The sequence below is a fragment of the Pararge aegeria genome, chromosome 8 (assembly GCF_905163445.1).
Source record: "Pararge aegeria chromosome 8, ilParAegt1.1, whole genome shotgun sequence".
Taxonomy (NCBI): Eukaryota; Metazoa; Arthropoda; class Insecta; order Lepidoptera; family Nymphalidae; genus Pararge; species Pararge aegeria.
In genome coordinates, this window is record NC_053187.1 from 16853785 (window position 1) to 16874881 (window position 21097).

General features: G+C 37.0%; 1 protein-coding gene across 1 annotated transcript in view; it reads right to left on the minus strand.

The window, feature by feature from the left end:
• Window positions 1-21097, minus strand: part of LOC120625870 — a 79785-nt gene that overhangs the window by 50764 nt on the left and 7924 nt on the right. The window contains exons 2-5 of the mRNA XM_039893121.1: window positions 18749-18908; window positions 14568-14669; window positions 12543-12680; window positions 7685-7768 (exon numbers count right to left, since the gene is read on the minus strand). Of these exons, the coding sequence (XP_039749055.1) occupies window positions 7685-7768; window positions 12543-12680; window positions 14568-14669; window positions 18749-18908 (484 nt within the window). The remainder of the gene's footprint in view (window positions 1-7684; window positions 7769-12542; window positions 12681-14567; window positions 14670-18748; window positions 18909-21097) is intronic.

A 21097-nucleotide genomic window follows, 5' to 3' on the forward strand; every position in this document is an offset into this window, starting at 1 on the left:
CTCCTTAATAGGTTAGCCCGCTACCATCTTAGACCGCATCATCATTTACCACCAGGTGAGATTGCAGTCTTGCTAACTTGTAGGGGAAAAAAAAAGGTCAAATTCGACAACACTTCTGCAGGCAGGTCTCTGGTCAAAGCTGGCAAAACTAGGATCCAAAATATTTAAAAGGAGTTTATAAGTATCCTATGTTCTAAGGAAACAGGCTAATATGCGAAATTGGGCTAAGATTTGTTTAGCTGTGCATCGAGGATTTTCATTTCCTCGCGAACTTTTTAAAGCTATACTTCATTTGGCGCGTTAGGGACAAATGATGAGAGTAAATTTTTACGATGCACGCGCACATCGTCACGAAAAACCGACACCCTGAAGTTAGCTATAGTCAACCATTTTGTTTTTCAATAAAAGGTATGACACTGTACACTTTTAATTGTCAAAGTCTGCGGACTCATTCCGGTGATTCAATCGATTCAATTGTACAAATAAAGATCTTGAATTTTAATGATGAAACTTGGTTTTTCGATAATGAGATAACTAGATAATGCGTGATAATAAATCTGAAATTTAATGGATTGTGTTAGAGTTGTTTTTTCTACAAACGCAGAATAAGGCGAAAGATAAGATTTTTATCCTGTTACGCCAAAGAAGTACATAAATACACACACGCGTGTACATAAGTACACGCACGTTTTTTTGCGTTCCGAGGTGAAAAATACCCTATGGCCATGTAACTATATGGCTGGACTAAAGGCCTCTCCCAATGGATAAGTTTGCCCACTACGCTAAACAGACGGGTTGGTGATCACAGAACATGGTAGTAGTAGCAGTAGTAGCACAGAATCCGCTGCTGCTGATGTTCCATTACATTCCCTTAGTCACACACTGGAAGAGTGGTGACAGCTGATTTCCGATCTGCTGTCACAACACGACTTATCCATTCAAACTACACATGTGCCCAATTCCAACAAGAACGGTGTAATGGTTGAACTTAAAATACAAACACATTTTCGTATTTACAATAATAATATGGATACTTATTAAAGTAAATATGACTATAGAATCGCATGGCTAAAATCATACCTGCTTTTACTTATCAATATTGTATATGTGAATGCATAATGTAGTACAAAGCAAAACAAGAAATAGCTTACATTAGGGTTCCTTACGAAGAGGGGAACGGTCTCGTTATGTCAAGTGGCTTGACTACTTTTATAAATTTAAAAGTATATAAAAATTTTCGACCGAACCGACAGGATATTTTTACATCAGTCTTATAGCGACTGTTAAAAAAATTGATAATTCTTCTAAGTCTAGGTAAAAACACTAATAAAAATTAGATCCGTGCCCTGTAGTAAGCACTTAAAATGTTTTTAATGCTGTATGTTGGAAAAGAGCAACTGCTCTTTTTTTTTCGGTAGAACCTGCTTTTCGTACTGGTGGTAGAGCCACTACAAACATTTTTGAATTTTATTTTCTTAAAGAATTTATATTCTGTGGTAATGCGGAACACTCGAGTGCGTCTCGAACTTGGTAATTTTTTACACTTTGCAGTTCTAATAGGAATTTTTAATACCTGTTGTTAAAACAACAAAGTTGGTTGTCTATTTCACAATATTTAATGTGATTTTGTCACACTTTCACGATATCCGTATGGTCATTAACTTTAGTTAAGTTTGTTTGTGAGTCACGAAGTCCCAGATTAGATTCCAAAGAGAGTAGAGCCATTCGTGAGATACAAGCAGCATTATTTAGTCGCTCTTAAGCATGATTGCGTGATTGCTGGTCTTGAGGCTTTAAAGGAATTTGAGGCTCGATACCTTCGGCTCACGTTGATGGGCACAATGCGACCGTCACTTTGAAGGACGCACACCCAACGAAGTGTTGGTCTGTTACACTTACATTCCAACGTTTCCACTTATAATCAGGGATATCTACTTGGATGCCAATTAATATGAAAAAACAATGAATAGATAGCCACGGCCGAAACTCCCACCAGACCAGACCAGAGAAAATTCAGAAATTATAAATTTCCAAATTATGAATGGAACTCGCGACTCGACTCAAATTCAAAGCGCTCACCGATGCGCCAGGGAGGTCGTCAAAAGGTCGTCAAAAAATCGTCAAAAGAATGAAATTCACCCGCGAAAAAACTTAGTCTAGACTTTGAGGCGTGCAAAGACGGTCTCAATAGCTAAGGTGCCATAAAGTTTTTATATTGTTTGATAAAAATAGGTGCACTGATCTCGAATTTCCAGAATAATTAATTTGCAAAACAAACATAACATAGGAACTTAAGGATTATTTGCATTTTAAATTGTTACTTAATTTATATAAGGAAATAATTAATTAAGACATCTCATGGTCGCGAGATTTTGCTAACCGTATAGAGCTCAAAAATTTGGTTCTTGTGAAAAATTTGCAAAATATACTTCTATAAAATAAAAATCAAACTAACTTCATAGCTGAGTATTCAAAAATGAAGTTCAAGAAATATATCATCCTTAACTCAAAGTTAAAAATATATTTATAAAAGTAGACCCATAGATGGCACTTATGATGCGTACGTACATTACACGAATGTTTACACGGTAGTGAGATGATAGCGATAACCATATTCGTAAACTTAAAACTAAAGCTACGAGGGTTCCTCGCACCCAGGTCTAAAAAGAAGCCGACAACAAATTTAGCCAGGTGTTATTTTTTGTTATCACCCCATCACCTTATAAAAAATACCTAGTTAGAGCAATAACTCACACCCAAGCTTTTTTAAATACTAAATAAGAAATATACAACGACAATACAAACATCGCCATCTAAGCCTTAAAGTAAGCGTAGCTTGTTTGATGGGTACTGAGATAGCTGATAAATATTTTTATGAATAAAATACACATAAATACTTAGAATTTACAGATACACCTAGACACTGAAAAACATATGTTTAACGCACAAACATTTTCCAGTTGTAATCAAACCCAACTTGGACCCAGAAAGCAGGGTCGCTGCCCACTCAGCCAACCGGCTGTCAAATAATAAGTCTCTTCTATAAGCTTAAGTTTAGAACAAAACTCTTTAAGAGACCTCTTCTAATTATAATCTTCAACCCATTTACACGGCACAGGTCTGCACAGGAAGCAGTCCACCACGCTGGCCTGTGATTGGTAGACTTCACACGCCCTTCAGAACATTATGTAAAACTCTTAGGCATACAGGTTCCCTCACTATGTTTTCCTTCACAGTTAAAACAAGTGATATTTAAACGCTAAAAATAGCATGCAAACGAAGTTCATTTTTTCTTACGTATTTTGTAATGTAAACAAATTTTTGATTACTTTTTATTGTGTTTCAAAAATAATAAAAACATAATTATTCAATGAACAATCTCTTTTTATATTATTTCTTGTCATTTATTTTAGACGCTTGTTATTTCCTTTATATTTTTATAACATACGCAAAAATTTAATTGTAAAATATTGTTTCCATAATTAGAAAAGGTAGTGGTGATAACCCAGCGGGTAGAACTTCGACTTACCTTTCGGCGGGCCGAGTTCGAATCGCAGCACGCACATCTAACTTTTCTAAGCTATGTGCGTGCGTTTCAAGTAATTAAAAAATACTGTTAGGGCAAACATCGTGAGGAAACCTGCATACCTTAGAGTTCTCCATAATGTTTTCAAAGTCTTTCTTTCTCCATAAAGTCCACCAATCCGCACTGGGCCAGCGTGGTGGCCTTAACCCCTTCCTCATTGTAGAAGGAGACCCGTGCCCTGAAGTGGCCCGGTAATGGTTTGATATGATGAGACTCTAAAAACATATTTCATTTTATATATTCGCCACATTGGATAAAAAAGTTAAACTGCTTTGTGGTAACCTGTTTTTTTTTTGCTCAATGGCATATTTTGGCACTTTGAATTAATATGTTGCACAAGAATAAAACTTCTGCGGGGTGTCGCGCTGTTTTATTTACATTTTAAACACCTGATTATTATTAGATCTCATACAAAGGCTAATGAATCCTAAAAAATGCAATCCCACTCGGCTAGCGACTCTATTTACCTACCTACTCGTATTTTTTGTTCCCTATTTCCATAAACCAACTGGAATTCTCCTTTTTTTTTGACATTTTGCACGTAGTACACCACAAGTAAAACTAGCAAGACTTGTTTACTTTGCGTACGTTTATAGTGTGATGTCTTACGGGATCTTATTATTGGGCAAAGCTACTGATATTGAAACTATATTCATATTGCAGAAAAGAGCTGTACGGTCAATATATAAACATAAATCACGTGAATCCCTCTGTGAAAACCTTAAAGAAATGGGTATACTTACGGTAGCCTCACAATAAATTTATAACAATATAGTATTTGTAAGACAACATATTAGTCTTTATAAACGAAAAGTGGATATAAACAGTCAACTTACAAGAAATGGTCATAAATTAGTGACATCTGCATATCGTCTGCGATAGGTGCAAAAGTCATTTGTGGGATTGAGTATACGCTTTTATTATATGATTCCTAAGTAGAGTCCTAAGGTAATTTTGGACCTACCAATGCATAAGTTTAAAGAATATGTTAAAACACATTTATTACAGCGAGGTTATTGTACAATTGATGAGTTGACATGACACAATGACAAGGTTGCTTGGAAGCATCTGGCTCCGCTTTCATCTCTCAAAAGATAAAACATTGAATTGTAAAGTGTAAATTGTTTACGTTGGAAAAGAGCAACTGCTGAGTTTCTTGCCGGCTTCTTCACGGTAGAATCTGCCTTCCGAACCAGTGGTAGAGTCACTACACACAGACAGACTTGACGTTTCAAAAGTGCTTATCAGGCCTACTTGAAATAATTGAATTTTGAATTAGCATTTTTGAATTTAAGTGTGTAGGGTTAAGCTTTTTACACGTGCAGTCTGTAGACTGACTGTACGCAGCGAACATGGTGTTTTTTTACTCCACTTCAAGTAAACCCTGAGTGCAATCTCACCTGGTGGTAATGATGCAGTCTAAGATGGTAACGGCCTTACCTGTTAAAGTCAAAGTCAAAGTCAAAGTCAAAAATATCTTTATTCAAGTAGGCCCATAGAACATGGCACTTTTGATGCGTACATAAGAATTACACGGTAGTGAGATGATGGCGATAACCACATTCGTAAACTTAAAACTAAAACTACGAAAGTTCCAAACGCGTCCTGGTCTAAAAAGAAGCCCACAACAAACTTAGCCGGGTGTTTTTTTTTTTGTTAACACCACCTCACAATGTCATTTTAAATTATTAGTTTAGTTTAGTTAGTGGTATGAACCCTATACCCCAAATCAGATTTTGCGCGCCATCGTACTGGAACACTAAATCGTTTAGCGGCACTTCTTTGTCGACAGGGTGGTAACTAGCCACGGCTGAAGCCCGAAGCACGAAGAAGCCTCACTCTATTGCGTCGTAAACGTTTGCGGATGCTTGTAAACTAAATACTAAACTAAATGAATATACTATGACAATATACACATCGCTAGCTAGCCCCAAAGCAAGCGTAGCTTGTATTATGGATACAATCTCCTTCCACAATATCTAAAATTAAAACAATATATGTACAACTTTATTTGACGAGTGGTCAACTCATTGCCCACGCGTTACACACTTCAAACATCACTTTATGCCACATGACATAAAGCTCACATAACGCATTTCAATGTCGTCTGCGAAAGGTACAAAAGATATTTGTAGGGTTGACTTTTTTCATCATCATTATCATCATCATCATCATATCAACCCATCACCGGCCCACGACAGGGCACGTGTCTCCTCCCACAACCAGAAGGGGTTAAGGCCGCAGTCCATCACGCTGGCCCATTGCGGGTTGATGGAATATTATGTGCTTATAAAATGATTGGTAAGGTATTTTGGACCTAAACTGTGGGCTTGGCTGAGTTTCTCACCGGCTTATAATCGTTTGAATCTGCCTTCGAAACCCGTGGTAGTCACTAAAAAACTTTTACTGGGTTTATTTGATATAAATAAATTTAAATGCCTTGACTTGAGTTGAAATCGATAAGGTGTTTGAATGCCATTAATCTACTAAAAGGTAAAATTATTCATCGACTTTTGGGTGACCTCAACTCTTTATAAAAACTACTTACTTGTCTACTTAATAAAAAAATACTATATATAAAAACACTCGTTCTATATATAAACTACAACTGATTAATGTTCACGACAAAGTCAGCATACTAAAGAGCACCTACCAGCAAACCATAGCGTATCTTATTAATCCATAGAGTTCCATATTCAAACAAGAATAAAGTTATATTTACATAACTATACTAATAATTACCTTTAGAGTTTGTTTTCCTATGTTTTGGTTTGGATGGCCATATTTTTTTTTGAAGTCCAAGTTGGATTTGAATCATCTCTTTTGCATTTGATAGCCCAATTTAGAGGGAAATTATAGGTTTTCTAGCGTCACGCTTCAACTCTTTTAAGAAAAGCTACGGTCGCAAGTTGCGACACCCGTACGATATCGTGGATGAATGGATGAATGGATCGATAGAAACAGAATTTCACACAACACTATTGTCACGCTTAACGTTTGTATAAACTAAACGACAATAACTACTTGGTGTTTGAGAAGCTTGTGTGTGTTTATTTGTGTGTGTCTGCGTGTGCGTGTGAATGTTTGAGTGTGTGTGAGTGTGTTTGTCTGTGGCATCGTACTTGCCGAGCGTATGAACCGAACCGAACGTTTGATTTTGATATTTTGTTTCAAAAGCAGATAAGTTGGAAGCTATGTTTGATAAAAGATGACCGCCACAACAAAATGGCGGTTTTTTTTTTTTTTCACATATACCTCAATATGCATTATCAAATGAATGATACATTACACTATGACAAATTTTAAAGCCATGATGGCCGCCACCACAGATGGTTTTTTTTTTCATTTAAACTTACGCTATGTTATGGACATAGCGTAATCCGTTAAATGGCATATTTTGCGCATTCTTTATTCGAATAATTTGAATCAACAGTCAGAAGAAGTAACCTGACTTTTGCACTGAGATGCATCCTCAGTGAAAACCTAATGGGGAAAACCTAATCCCACCATGCATGCAAGTAGTAATTTCGGGTGTTTTGTACCCAAAAAAATAAAACCCAATAGATCACGAGGTCCTGGGACGGATTCTCGACTAAAGCCAAAATTATTAGCTGATACCCGCGACTTCGTTCGCGTGTATTAAGGTTTTTTATTGCCGCGGGAACTCTCTTATTTCCCGGGATTCAAGGTAGTCTATGTTCTTTTCCATATCAAAAGCTACATGCATACCAAATTTTATCCAAATCCGTTCTACCGTTTTCGCGTGATTGAGTAACAAACATCCACACTCACATTTATAATAATAGTAAGATTAGGAATTTTTCGTTAAAAATTCTCAGTATACTAACCTGTTTAGGAAATAGGCAATGTCCAACCTCGTGCCTTGCCGGGAGCACGTTAAGCCATCGGTGACGGTTATTATCACTATAATGGGGCAACGATCGCTAATGCCCACCAATCCCGCATTGCAGCAGCGTGGTGGGTCAATGCTGTGAAACCCTCTCAAGGCCTGTACCTAGCATTAGAACTATATTAGGCCGGCTCTAAGGACGCAAAACAAAGTTTATTACTTTCCGTTTCCTTTCCTTTATGACTTACCCAATTCTTCGCTTGTCACCAATTTGGATGCGATGGAACGCATCGCGATGAAGGAAGTTCCATTGAATATCTCCACCAGAGGCGCTGCAACAAATAATAGCGTTTAGCAAAATAACACATTTAAGAAAAATAGCTCCCATCACCTTAGAACCGACAGTTGTGAAAAAGCTCTGTATGTTTTGATGGGGAAAAAATTAATAATATTTTTCTATTTTGTTTTATTTATTTATTTATTTTTACTTTACATTTTTTTATTTTATTTTTACTTTAATTGGAAAACCGACAGTTGTAAATACTAAACAGTTAACAAATCGGTTTACTTATAACTAATAACAGGTTTCCACAGATAAGTTTTATTTAAACGAGGGTACCTGGTAGAACCCAACAAAGATGCAGCAAACTATAACTAAAAATAAGGTTTACCTAACATGCAACAGTTTATCGTATATGTTGCGACGTACACTATTCATATTACCATAAAATAAATCAATTTCGGGGTCATTGTAAACAGAATTAAGAAGGCGAGAACGCGGATTATAAAATATTTAAATCTGTTCTTAATTTTAGTTAAAGGTATGTACAGAATCTCGTTATGCCTAGGTAATTTGTGACATCTGCATAACGTTTGTGAAAGGGGCAGAAGTCATTTGAGGGATTGAGTATATGCTTTTATAATATGATTCCCATGGTAATATTGGACCTGCCAATGCATAAGTTTAAACAATGTATTAAAACTCAAGGCTGCTTGGATGCAAGCTCCGCCCTCATCTCTCACAAGGTAGATTTTTTTATATATTTTTTTTTTCATTGTAAACAAAAATGATGTTGAAAAAGAACAATCTGCTGAGTTTCTTGCGGGCTCTACTCGGTGGAATCTGCTTTCCGAACCGGTGGTAGAGCCACAAGCAGACTGACTTAACGTTTCAAGAGTGCTTATAAATTCAAAATAAGTAAGCCCTAGTTGAAATAATTGTATTTTGAATTATGAATTTAGATTTTTTTTTAAATTATAAACGTGAAAATTATGTGAGGGTGTATGGATGATTTATTTGTCTCGATATTCAAAGCTGATGCCCCATTTATGCGCACGGTACTAACTCAATCGTTCGCACGGTTTCATTTCATTTCTTTTTTTAATATTGCACTACAAGTTAGCTTGACTGCGATCTCAGCGTGTGGTAAGTGATGATGCAGCCTAAGATGGCAGCGGGCTAACCTGTTAGGAAGCATGGTAGTCATACTCGTTAGCAGGGGTTAAGGCCGTTGTGCGGATTGGTGGACTCCACATAGGTTTTCTTACGACGTTTTCCTTCACCGTCGAAGTAAGTGATATTTATAATATAATTACTTAAAACGTACATAACTTAGAAAAGTTTAAATTTACGCTCAGTTTGAAAGATAATAGAAGTTTTAATAAGTCTTTCCGAACCTAAACACACGACTAACAACCTAACTACTAAAATTAAGTCGGAAAAAACTAAGGACGGTAGTAAGTATGATAACAGGGCATTGCTCACTAAACAAACACCTTTTCATTTTAGGTATAACCGACAGTTTTCTGTGCAGAGCATGCATGGAGGCAGATGAAACACCGACTCACGTACTACTCCAATGTAGAGGAGTAAAGGAACAACGCGCAGCATACCTTGGCTCCCCAGCATCACTCCCTGAAGCACTTGGCGACCTGGGCGGCCTGCTAAGCTTCTGGAGTGAGCTCGGCTGGCTGGAGTGACCCAGCGGGGAGCCGTACCAGTGGCACTACGTACAACGGAAGGTTCCGGCCGACCAAGTACGGAGACAAGTCCAGAGGAAGAAGAAGAAGAAGTATAAACCTAATTAGTTATACAAGTAATAAAAATACGCGATTTAGTTTTCTTGTATGACATATTTTATACAGTTTTTGGGCTTTAAAACCACAATCGATATGTAAATGAGAAGCTTCATCATTTTTTAAAGTCGTTTAAAACAGAATATATTTTTCATATTAAAACAAATTATTTAAAATGAATGTCAATGCGCACGCGGTTAAAATACTCTACATGTCGCAGAAAGACAACGTGCGCTGTAATGGAAGAGCTCTTTTACCGCATAAGAACTAAGAACCCGCACGTCACCATCGATTTTCTCATAAAATATTAAAGCCACCGAAGTGGATTTAGCTATAAAAGCTTACGTGCCCAAATATTATATATATAATCTATATGTAACAAGTAAATTTTTTACACGCATAAGAGAAAATGTGTGATCGGTTTTCTTTTCTTTTTTTTTGTTGTCTTTGAATCATGGCTTTTTGCATCGTATGTTTTGCTTTAATTCATAATCTTTATGTAGACAAGTTTATCTGTTATAAAAACTGTTAGCTAAAATTTTTCATCTATTAAAAGTTGCTTTTGGAACCTATCATAAACCAAAAGCCAAAGGTACGAATATTAAATTCCCTAAAAAACATAAAAATAATAAAAAGTATAGAAGTGTCGCTTAGACAGTGTTAAAAATACTTACAGACTTTAGCGAAAAAGCTTAAATAGACTGATTTTTATAAAAAAAAAAACCTACAGTCAGGTTAAAATCATCATCCCAATAACCCATTACCGGCCCACTACAGAGCACGGGTATACTCCTACAATGAATAGGGGGGCCGTAGTCAGCCAGACTGGCCCAGTGCGGGTTGGTGGACTCCACACACATTTGACAACATTTTGTAGAACTCTCAGGCATGCAGGTGCGATGTTTTCTTTCCCCGTCGAAGCAAGTGATATTTTAATTACTTAGAAAAGTTAGAGTTGCGAGCTGGGATTCGAACTCAGCCCCCCGAAAGTGAAATCGAGCTAATACCCAATGCGCTGTCACCGCTTCCTTAATAATTAGTGTATAACGATTTTAGGGCGCTCCAATAAATAGCTTAAATTACAATAAATTGGGCTATTATCAATTTGTACACACCAAAATATTAAATGTATTGAAAATTGTTAATCACCAAACTAATTATGACTGCATGGTGCAATGGATTAGGTGAATATTTTAGCACGTCACATTATTTAAATAATTAAATTTATTGCGAGTTTCACAATATGATTATCGTTTACAAATTTACCGATTAAAAATGTTATAGGAAATAAAAACTTATTACGTGGAGCATTACGTATAAAATCTTTAGGATATTAGTTTCTTGAAAGCAATATTGACAATCATTACATTAACCCTTTGCCGGCCCACTAAAGAGCACGGGTCTTCTCCCACAGTGAGAAAGAGTTAAGTAAGTCCACCACGCTGGCCCAGTGCGGATTGGCGGACTCAACACACCTTTAAAAACATTATGGAGAACTCTCAGGCATGCAGGTTACCTCACAATGTTTTCCCTCGCCGTTAAAGCAGTGATATTTTAATTGCTAAAAACGTTATTAAGAGGTGCGGGCTGGGATACGAACTCACCCGCTCAAAAGTGATGTCGAAAACCTATCCATTGGGATATCACCCCTTCCTCACACACCACAACATTTTTTTTTACTACCCTTTAGTTAGCCATTAACGGTTGGACCTCTTGGGAGAGGCCTATCCACAACTAGAGGATTACTGTGCCTCCAACCTAAAAGCTTCAATCAAACTCTTAGAGTGGATATTTGAAGCTATTTAGGGTGAGGGGATTCAAGGACGGGGCGAGCACAAAAGATCCTGGAGAGTCGAAGTGCATCCGCTGAAGCGGGCCTCATTACAAGATAGATAGATAGATAGCCATTAACTGCAATACCACCTGGGGGCAGTGTGGTGTGCACAGGGTTATTTACAAGGGCATAAAGCAAGAAAAAATAAATAATATGGAAAAAACCTCCACCTTCACGAGTCATATAAAAATTTTAGGATGGGCAGTGCTTTTAATGGAGGATCTGTGGAGAGCACGCCATTCCTGTGTAACGTATATGGCACATGGTCATCATGGACATTGTGGTATATGGTCATGGACACACGTCAGATGACCCAAGAGCTGGGAGCTTTTTTAGTCCGAGGGCTAAGTCTTGAAATCTTAAGAGGCAATAGGGTCAGGATTTTGAGTACAAGGCCTTATAGTGCAGCACGTTGGCAAAGCACGGGTTGATAGACTTCACATGCCTTTGAGAAAATTACCGAGAACTACTTTACGAAATACTACACAAGTACGCACAAAACTCCGAAATCTTAGAGGTTCATTCCAGAGACCTAACTCGGTCTCCCCTAAATGGAAGCCGAGGTTTAAACCACCCACTTTCAACCTCTTTGAACACCTCACAGCGACGTACCTCTATGAAGTCGGATATCATTAATCTTCCCAGGACGAGCTACAAATGTTGTGCAAGGCACCGGTGTGTTCCTAGGACATCCCGGAGCCTCCTAAAATTTACTGAGGCTGGCTACCGAGGGAGTTTTAGTGGGTAGAAATCCCACGTAACCCAAATTCTCCCTCAGAAATCGGGTATCTTTTAAGATTTCCCCTCCGTCAAAAAAAAAGGCCTATTTGAACAGTAATTATTATAAAAACTAAGTTATCTAGTTTGCAATATTACTTTAAACTCATATAACTTAATTTGCTATACTCTACGAAAATCAGGAGAATCTGTATGGTGTAATTTATAATTTCTTCAATCCTTATACTCCACACTAAATAAATCTTCGGCAATTGTACCCTTTACGCAAGTTTCGCTCCAAAACCGGATCATCCTCAGGAGATGTTGACTTTACAATGAATAATAATTATTATAAAAAGTAGGTTATTTTAGTTTGCAATATTACTTTAAACTCATATAAGTTAATATTGTATAAGTGACAAAATCCACTGGTTATAACTAGGAGGGCAGTAACAAATTTTGCTTCAACCAATACTCACCGATGTAAATTTCAGTAGTAGTCGTGGCAAATGCGAATATGAAGGACGCCAAGATCTTGCTGGTGCAGGAGATGATGCCCACGATTGTGTCGTCAAGCTTCATGAAGTCGCTGAAGATGCTGATAGAGAACAGCGTTCCTGAGGAAATTATTAACACATGAGCAAGGGTGAATATCCTCATCAAATTAAAATTCTAATTCTAATTCAAAATTTCTCTATTCATGTAGGCCTATCACAGGCACTTATGAAGCGTTCATCCATAAATGTTTACATAATTGTAAGGGGATGGTGATAACTTCGTTAGCCAACTTAAACCTAAAGCTACAAGGGTTCCAAACATGACCTGGTTTAAGAAGAGCCCCAAACTTAGCCGGGTAAATTTTTGTTATCACACAGTAATTTTATATTCAGCTATGAAGCTAGAGCAACTCACACCCAAGATTTTTTATCGTTTAAGTAATAATAGGATTTTTCTCAAATAAATAAATAAAATCAATCTATACTTATATTAAATACTTTATACTTATAACTGTAACCGTTCGAATTCTGTACATTAAAGATATTTAAAATTTGTTTGGGTTGGGGGGGGGGGGGGGCAAAACCTGTACTTATTTTCATTCGTCTCTCTGTCTGACTGCCTGACTGAGTTCAAATGAAACTGTGCACGATTTGAGTTCATACTAAGAGGTAGGACATGGGATACTTTTTATCCCGAAATTGAGCTCAGTTCCTTCGGGAGTGGGGATGAATTTGTTTGGTGGTTTATCACCTCCGTGAAATATAAACTGATTTAAATTATAACTTTTGTGCTGGATATGAATATGATTGAAGATAGAGGACAGAACTTTTCAGCGGACAGCAGCAAACAATGCGTTGGTACATTTATGAAGACTTCAGTACTAGAACTAAATAAAAAATGTTCAAAAAAATTCTTGGTTAGGTTCTTGGTTCCTTTAGCATACGTTTTAAGTAACAACGCCATTTCGATTCTTCCTTTTGTTGAACGATTTTTTGTTTGAAAATTTCTTTATTTGTCAATAAAATGTAACAAATGTTAAACAATAGATATCATAAGTTCTTATTGCTAACGTAAACTAATATTTTTTTGTTGTTCAGGCTAACACACTTTTGTAAACATATAAAATGAGTAAATAAAAAATACAATTACTAAAACTTAACCTTATCACCTACGTAAAAATAAACGTAACACTTTTTCACCTTATCTAAACGTGCTGCTTCCGAAGGCAAGCACATTATTCACACTTATTGCAATAAATTATATTATACTTATAACTTGTACTATCGACGATCTCACATAATACTTATGAGTAGCTACATAGTTTTTAAGTAAAAACAAACTTTTTTTTTACACTACATAAAAAAAACGCTTTAACGATTACTATTCTTTGTAAGTGATAGGAGGTGAGACTGATGGATACCAAATTATCTTATAAATTTACAAAGACGGGCACCCATCTATTTACTGACTTTAGACACAAAGAAAGTCTCAGGAAGGGTTCCTCATGATTTTTCCCCTTCACCGCTAAAGCAAGTGATATTTAATTGTTTTTAATAAAAACGCACATAACTCCCGCAAGGTTAGAGGTGCGTGCCGGGAAAACCGAAGCCTTACCCACTAGGCTATCTCCGCGTATACAACTTATATTGTACATTGACCGAGTGAAAAAACACAAAGTCAAAGTCAAAGTCAAAAATATCTTTATTCAAGTAGGCCCACAGGTGTGCCACCTGATTTTTGATGCGTACATAAGAATTACACGGTAGTGAGATGATGGCGATAACCACATTCGTAAACTTAAAAGTAAAGCTACGAGGGTTCCAAACGCGTCCCAGTCTAAGAAGAAGCCCACAACAAGTTTTTTTTTTTGTTATCGCCATCTCACAATGTCATTTTAAATTATTAGAAGAGCAACCTGGTTAGAGCAATAATTTACACCCAAGCTTTTTTATCGTTTACGTAGTCCTTTATACTATAATAGGACTTTAACTCACTTTAACACTTACCCACTAAGTTGGTGATAATGCTATATGTACAAAACATGCTGAACTGCACCTCGTCCCAGTTGAACCGGTATCTCATGAACAGGTAAAGCACGTTCATTTCACCTGAAAAAACAAAAACAACTCGTCTTAATCTCTGGGCCGTTTGATTCTATTTCTATCAGTATCTACACCGCGACTTCGTTACTTACCAGACCCCGTAGTGCAAGATTTGTTCGCTCGCAATAGAGGATGCGTTTTCGACTATGGGAATACTTGAACATCGTTGTAAAATGGATCTTGTTTGAATCGGATTGAAGCTCAAATTTGCCTATAATTACAAATTACTTAGCACGGTTTTTTGACCGAACGTTTGTATAACTAGTTTGGTAGGAGGCTTTCGCCGTGGCTAGTTACCACCCTACAAAGACTTGCCGCTAAACGATTAACGACAGCGATTAGGAAAATAACTACCATACTCCCCAACAGGTTAGCCTGCTACCATCTTAGACTGCATCACTCATTTTGAATTTTTAGTTGAGATTGCAGTCAAACGTAACTAACTAACTTGTAGTGTAATAAAAACAAAGAAAACTAAATCAGAAGTACAGGATTTGCGACTCTAAACCAAGTACTAGGTCTAGGTCCATTTAACTTTACCAACACAGAGTTTTAAACTCCAAAAGGACTCATCGATTGTGAGCGAGCAAATCCTGTACTACATCTACAAGGTAAGTTCGCAATCTAGCCCTAACAACTGGTCGTGGAATTTTAAAATAACCTTTTTTTATTTTGACATTTTGATTTCTTTAAAGCATTTTTATAGGGTTGGTAAGATTAATTCGTACATGTATTAATTATGTGTTACGAACATAGTAAAGTAAATGAAGGTTTTATTAAACTAATTTGTCCTTAAAATTTTATAATCTTACAACACACAATACGCAAGACTCCATTTATTTAGGTAGTATACCCTTTATTTGTACACCATAAAAATTGTAAAATCAACATGAACGAAACGAAATCAACGACAACGGCTCCTGCCGTTTGGTGACGGCAGATCAGAAAACAGGGCAGTGTCTAGTGAGAGGCATTTTGTTGCTTTGGGGGGGGGGGGGGGGGGGGGTTCCCAGGGATTTCTACCTGCTAAAACCCCCTCGGTGGCCGTACTAAAGGCCTCTCCCGAGGGGAGGGTGTGCCCATAATCAACACGCTGGCCAGACGGGTTGGTGATCGCATTAGATGGTATTGTTACACTTGCTCCATTACGGCGGATTGGCGCAGTGGGCAGCGACCCCACTTTCTGGGTCAAAGGCCGTGAGTTTAATCCCACGACGGGAAAATGTTTATGTCATGAACAGGAATGTTTTTCAGTGTCTGGTTGTTTATATGTATTTTATAATATTTATCTTTATACATAAAAGAAAAATATTCATCAGTCATCTTAGCACCCATAACACAAACTACGATTACTTTAGGGCTAGATGGCGGTGTGTGTATTGTCGTAGTATATTTATTTATTTATTTAAGTTAGCCCCTGACCACTACCTCACCGGATGGTAAGTGAAGATGTAGTCGAAGATGGTCACGGGCTAACCTGTGATGCAGTATGAAGGTCATACCCCTAATCGGTTTCCATGCGACAACACACTGGAACACTAAATCGCTTAACGGCACGTCTTTGTCGGTAGGATGGTAATAAATTCCCGAATTGTCCCTGCCGGGAATTGAATCCGAGACCTCCTACTTAAATTCACAGCGCTCACCGTTGCATCAGGGAGGTCGTTAAACATCTTATACTGCCTCATCACTTTACAGCAGATAAGATACAGGCAAGGGTTAACTTGTAGTGTAAAAAAAAAATGTGCAAACTCTTTTAAAAATGGTCACGTTATCATGGTGATGTTTAAAGCGTTTAACGGAACCACTTATGAATTATCATCTAATACGCGACAAGCTGATATTAAACACTTAGACGTAAGGACATAATACGCAGACACTCTAGATAACGTGAAAATAATATTTCCGTTGATGACTCGTTACCACATTAAAATTTTCGTAGACATCCTGTTTTTTTCAACTCGTTGTTTTTTTTTTCAAATAGGCCGTTACTGCTACCCACGCCTGCGGAGATATCGTTAGTTATGTTAGCGCAAACAGTTAAAATGTACCTAAGGAAATATCCAATAAAACTTCTTCCAGCTTCAATGTAATATACTTAGATGTTATAAAGATTGAATTAAAATTTGAAGAATTCCTCGACATATATTTTCTTCATTTAATTTATATACAGTGTACATTATTCTACTAGTTTAAATTTTAGTTACTTTAAAAATTAAAAGGCTTATTTAATTTTTTATCCATTAGCTTGTAAAATCTAATTCGTAATTCACTAGTGGCGGCAATCTTAGATTTGAAGTTGGTCATAGTGTTTGGTATTGTACTGCCCAACAGTCAAGCCCTTTCATTTGAAATCCATATATAGAGAGTTTAAAAAAATGGCATCAGCCATTTTGCGGCGGCGGCCATATTATGACATATTTATCATACGCTACGCTCCCGACAGGAAGAAAAGGAAAGGAAGAAAAATGAAATCAAAATTGTTTAATCAGTTCGGGCGATACGATCCACTGACAGACACACACACCCACAGTCACACACACTTATATCAGCTCGTCGTTTTTGCGTCGGTGATTAAAAACTTATCACTAAATAACTTCATAAGCCACCTTCTACACTGCTATGGTTTTAAAGCCTGAAAGGTGATGAATTCGACCGGTTTAGCCCTACCATAGTGAGAAAGACTTGCCTTCTAGCGTTCCAGTTGGATGCGTAAAAATCGATATATTTACTATATTATATATTTACTATATCCGCCATAACCCTGCCTTACTAACTAACTAACTAACCTAAACTAACTAAAAAACTACGTAACTCTCACGAAGCATTGTGTATCCTTTTGCAATTTTGTTTACGACTTAGGCTTGTCAATTATTACAATCGAATAAGAAAGCAATTTTGAGGCCTCGGATTGCTTGTCTAAAAATTGCCAGTGAATTTTCGCCTTTAAGGTACTCAAGGTTTAAGAAACAGTAATTCCAGGAGAGTGTTCCACATCATACTCGCCGGGCCGTGTCTATTTCATACATTTGTTTCACTCATGCGATGCTTCGGTCGCGCCCCGCGTTTTCCCGTGGCGAGCATGTTAGTAGCTTAAATCGGATAGCTCTAAATACCTGACCCCTAGTAAAGGAAAGCTGTGTATGTTACCGTAAATACGATTAAAATTATACGCAACGAAACCGTCGACGAAAGTCGTTTATTTTCGCCTTTACAAAAATAAGTATAAAGTATGGAATTAGCCGTATCATTGCGTTGGGACGATCGCTGGAGTCTATCTGAGAACCCCGTAGGGCGCTGGCCCCAGATCCCCGCGCCGCGCGCACTCTAACGGTCAATTCAAACTAGGTATAAGTTTATTTATTTCTTTCTTTGAGAATTTGGTGTAGGATACAGGCAGTGGCGTACACTACACGGAAAATTGCATAAAATGGAAAAAAACGTCCCAGTATGCAGTGCTTTTGTGCATGTATGAAGTGCACGCCACTGGATACAGGTCTCATATATTAAAATCATGTAGGTATAACAGTAAAAATCTCGTCAAATTAATGTCACACTTTATCTATGAGATAGTCATTAATTGCATAGTAACTTTGACGGCCGAGTGGCGCAGTGGACAACGACCCTGCTTTCTGAGTCGTGGGTTCCATTCCCACAACTGGAAAATGTTTGTGTGATGAAAATTAATGTTTTACAGTGTCTGGGTGTTTATCTGTATATTATACGTATTTATGTGTATTATATTCATAAAAAAAAATTCATCAGCTATTTTAGTACCCATAACAAAAGCTCCGCTTACTTGGGGGCCAGATGGCGATGTGTGTAGTGTCGTAGTATATTTATTTATTCATTAGAATTTCTTCAATTTCCACTTAAGCGAAGGAAATTCGCGCGTCTCTATTATGTGTTTAGGTAAGTGATTATATAAAAGTAGACTGATGCAGAAAAGAGCTGTTTGCTGTATGGGTTCCGTAGTTTATGCATACATATTTTACTGCTACAGTTTTCAAATATATCCTAAGTGGGCGCCCTAACACGCTGTACTACCCAGCCAAGGTAAAACCATAGTTGAAATTAATACTTACCATGTAAAGGTCCGAATATAACACACACGACGACTATGAGCAGTGAGACCCGAAGACGCCGCCTCCGGGGCCCGCTTCTGAAGGCGACCGTCAGGGTCTCCCGGACGTGCCGCGCGTCGAAGAACGAGCACACCCAGCCTCGACATCCGACCGGCTGCTCCTAGAGTACAAAGAACGAGTTTTCATATAAGCCATCGTATCCTCGATGCTAGACCTTTATAGTGTAACTAACATCTTCTTCTAAATCTTCCCTACACAGTATAAAACAAACTCACTGTCCGTCTATTTTATTTTATTTTTATTTTATTTACTAGCTGACCCGCGCAACTTCCGCCGCAAGTTTTCTTTCTCCAAATATATTACCATCCTATTTGGGTAGAGAACTTGACTTAAGGATTTGACCCGGATACCAATTATTATTAATGTAATTATATTAAGAGACATTTACTTTAACGTAAAAAACATAGCCTACTTCAACAAATAACTAACTTACTTAGAAGTATATTACACAAAAACAAAGTATAATTCGAAAAAATCCTTATCCTAAGCCTAAGGAAAGCCTATCTTAGGCACCTATGATGCCTTCATATATATTTATTTTCCATATTTTGGGGTGATAGCTACTTTCGTTGACTTAAAACTAAAGTTACGAGAATTACTACACGACCACATAGTTGTGGGCGTGAGTAATTCTCGTATTACGCAGCCGGGTATTTTTTTGTTATCGCCTTCTCACAGAGTTCAATAAAAATTTATTATCTATGAAGTTGGCGCAAATTTATACTGTTTATGATAAAGTTATAGGTTTCTCTAAACTTACATAATTTTATGTAACCTTTAAACTTATTGGGCGACATCCCCAACATTTATTTTGGTATTTTTTAATCCGTCTTTCCACCATGTGTACAATATTCGTAACTTGAGAACTCTCACTTTCTTCTTTTTGTTTTTTCCTTTTTAACTGTTTCTAGCTTTCTTTGTACAATAACTTTTTACGTTATTTTAAATTTTAGTTCTTAATAACACATTTAAAATCCGGAAAGGTATAAGCTATGCCTTAATCTCTGCTGTCTATAATTTTTAAAGATTAAGAAATCACAGGAGGCCGGAGGGCCGTACATTGTATAGTATTCCCATATGATTAACGCTCTTGTTACACAATTTTATAATCATTATTTTACAGACATAAAGCTTAGTCTCAAAAGACTGTCATTTTGAAATAATACTGCAAAGAGTGATTTTATAAGGCGACAAAACAAATTAAGTAACTCAGAATTATTGACACATGCAATTATGCAAGCTAAACTTAGTTTAAGGGTAAAAGAGTGTTCACGGCTACGTATGTCTAAACGTGATTTTATTCTACATGCTTTAACACAATTTTAAACACAAGAACGGAAATTCGTTATATCCTACCTCCCTACAGCACTTAAAGCAAATTCAAATAGATAGCATTCAAATCGATTTTAAAATCGCGCCTTGTATATCAAAACTCAGTTTGTGTGACTTTCGAATCCAATGATAACGGTCGCGGATTCCAGCAAATTCGATATCTATTTTTCATTGAAACCGAAAAATAAATCATTCGTACAACATCCGCGGAAAACGGAATAAATTGACAGCCCTGTCCCGATAGATCGGCGGTATTATAGTACAAGAGTTGTACGTGTGAGTGCTGCGTGTTTATGTACGTTTTCCACTCGCACAAATACGGGATCAGTGCCCTTAACCTACGTTTTCCTTCGATTAATGTAGCTCTATACAAATAACAACGTTGAAGAGTTTGTTTTTTTTTATTTTTGTTTCAACTCACTAACCTCTGGGACCACTGGGATTTGAAAAATATTCTTTGAATTCAATAACGAATTTCTTTAGGAAGGCTAGGTTAAGCTATGGCATTTAAAATGTTGAAGGGGGTTGAATAGGGGATGAAAAAACGACGGGGTGTTATAAATTTGACGTGTCTATGTGTGTATGTGAACCGATTTAGATTATGCTTTTTTGTTTAGATGGTGAATTTGTTACGACGGTTCTTAGCTATGTTTGATGAAATTCCAAGATGGCCGCTGCCACGAAATGGCATTTTAAATTTAGTATGTTTATAAAATTTCTCAGTACCAGCCCTATATGAGGAACTCTGAGAACCAATCATGAAAATTTTACCACTCCATATTAATATGGCAGATTTACTTGAACTAACTGTGAATTTAAATTTGTAATTTTTTATTTATTTGTTTCAGACAGGCCTTTATAAAAACATATTGAATACTTTACAACATAGGAAAAATTGTTAAATAAAAGGAATGTCACAAATACTCTACGGTAATATTAAAATTTTAAATAAAACAC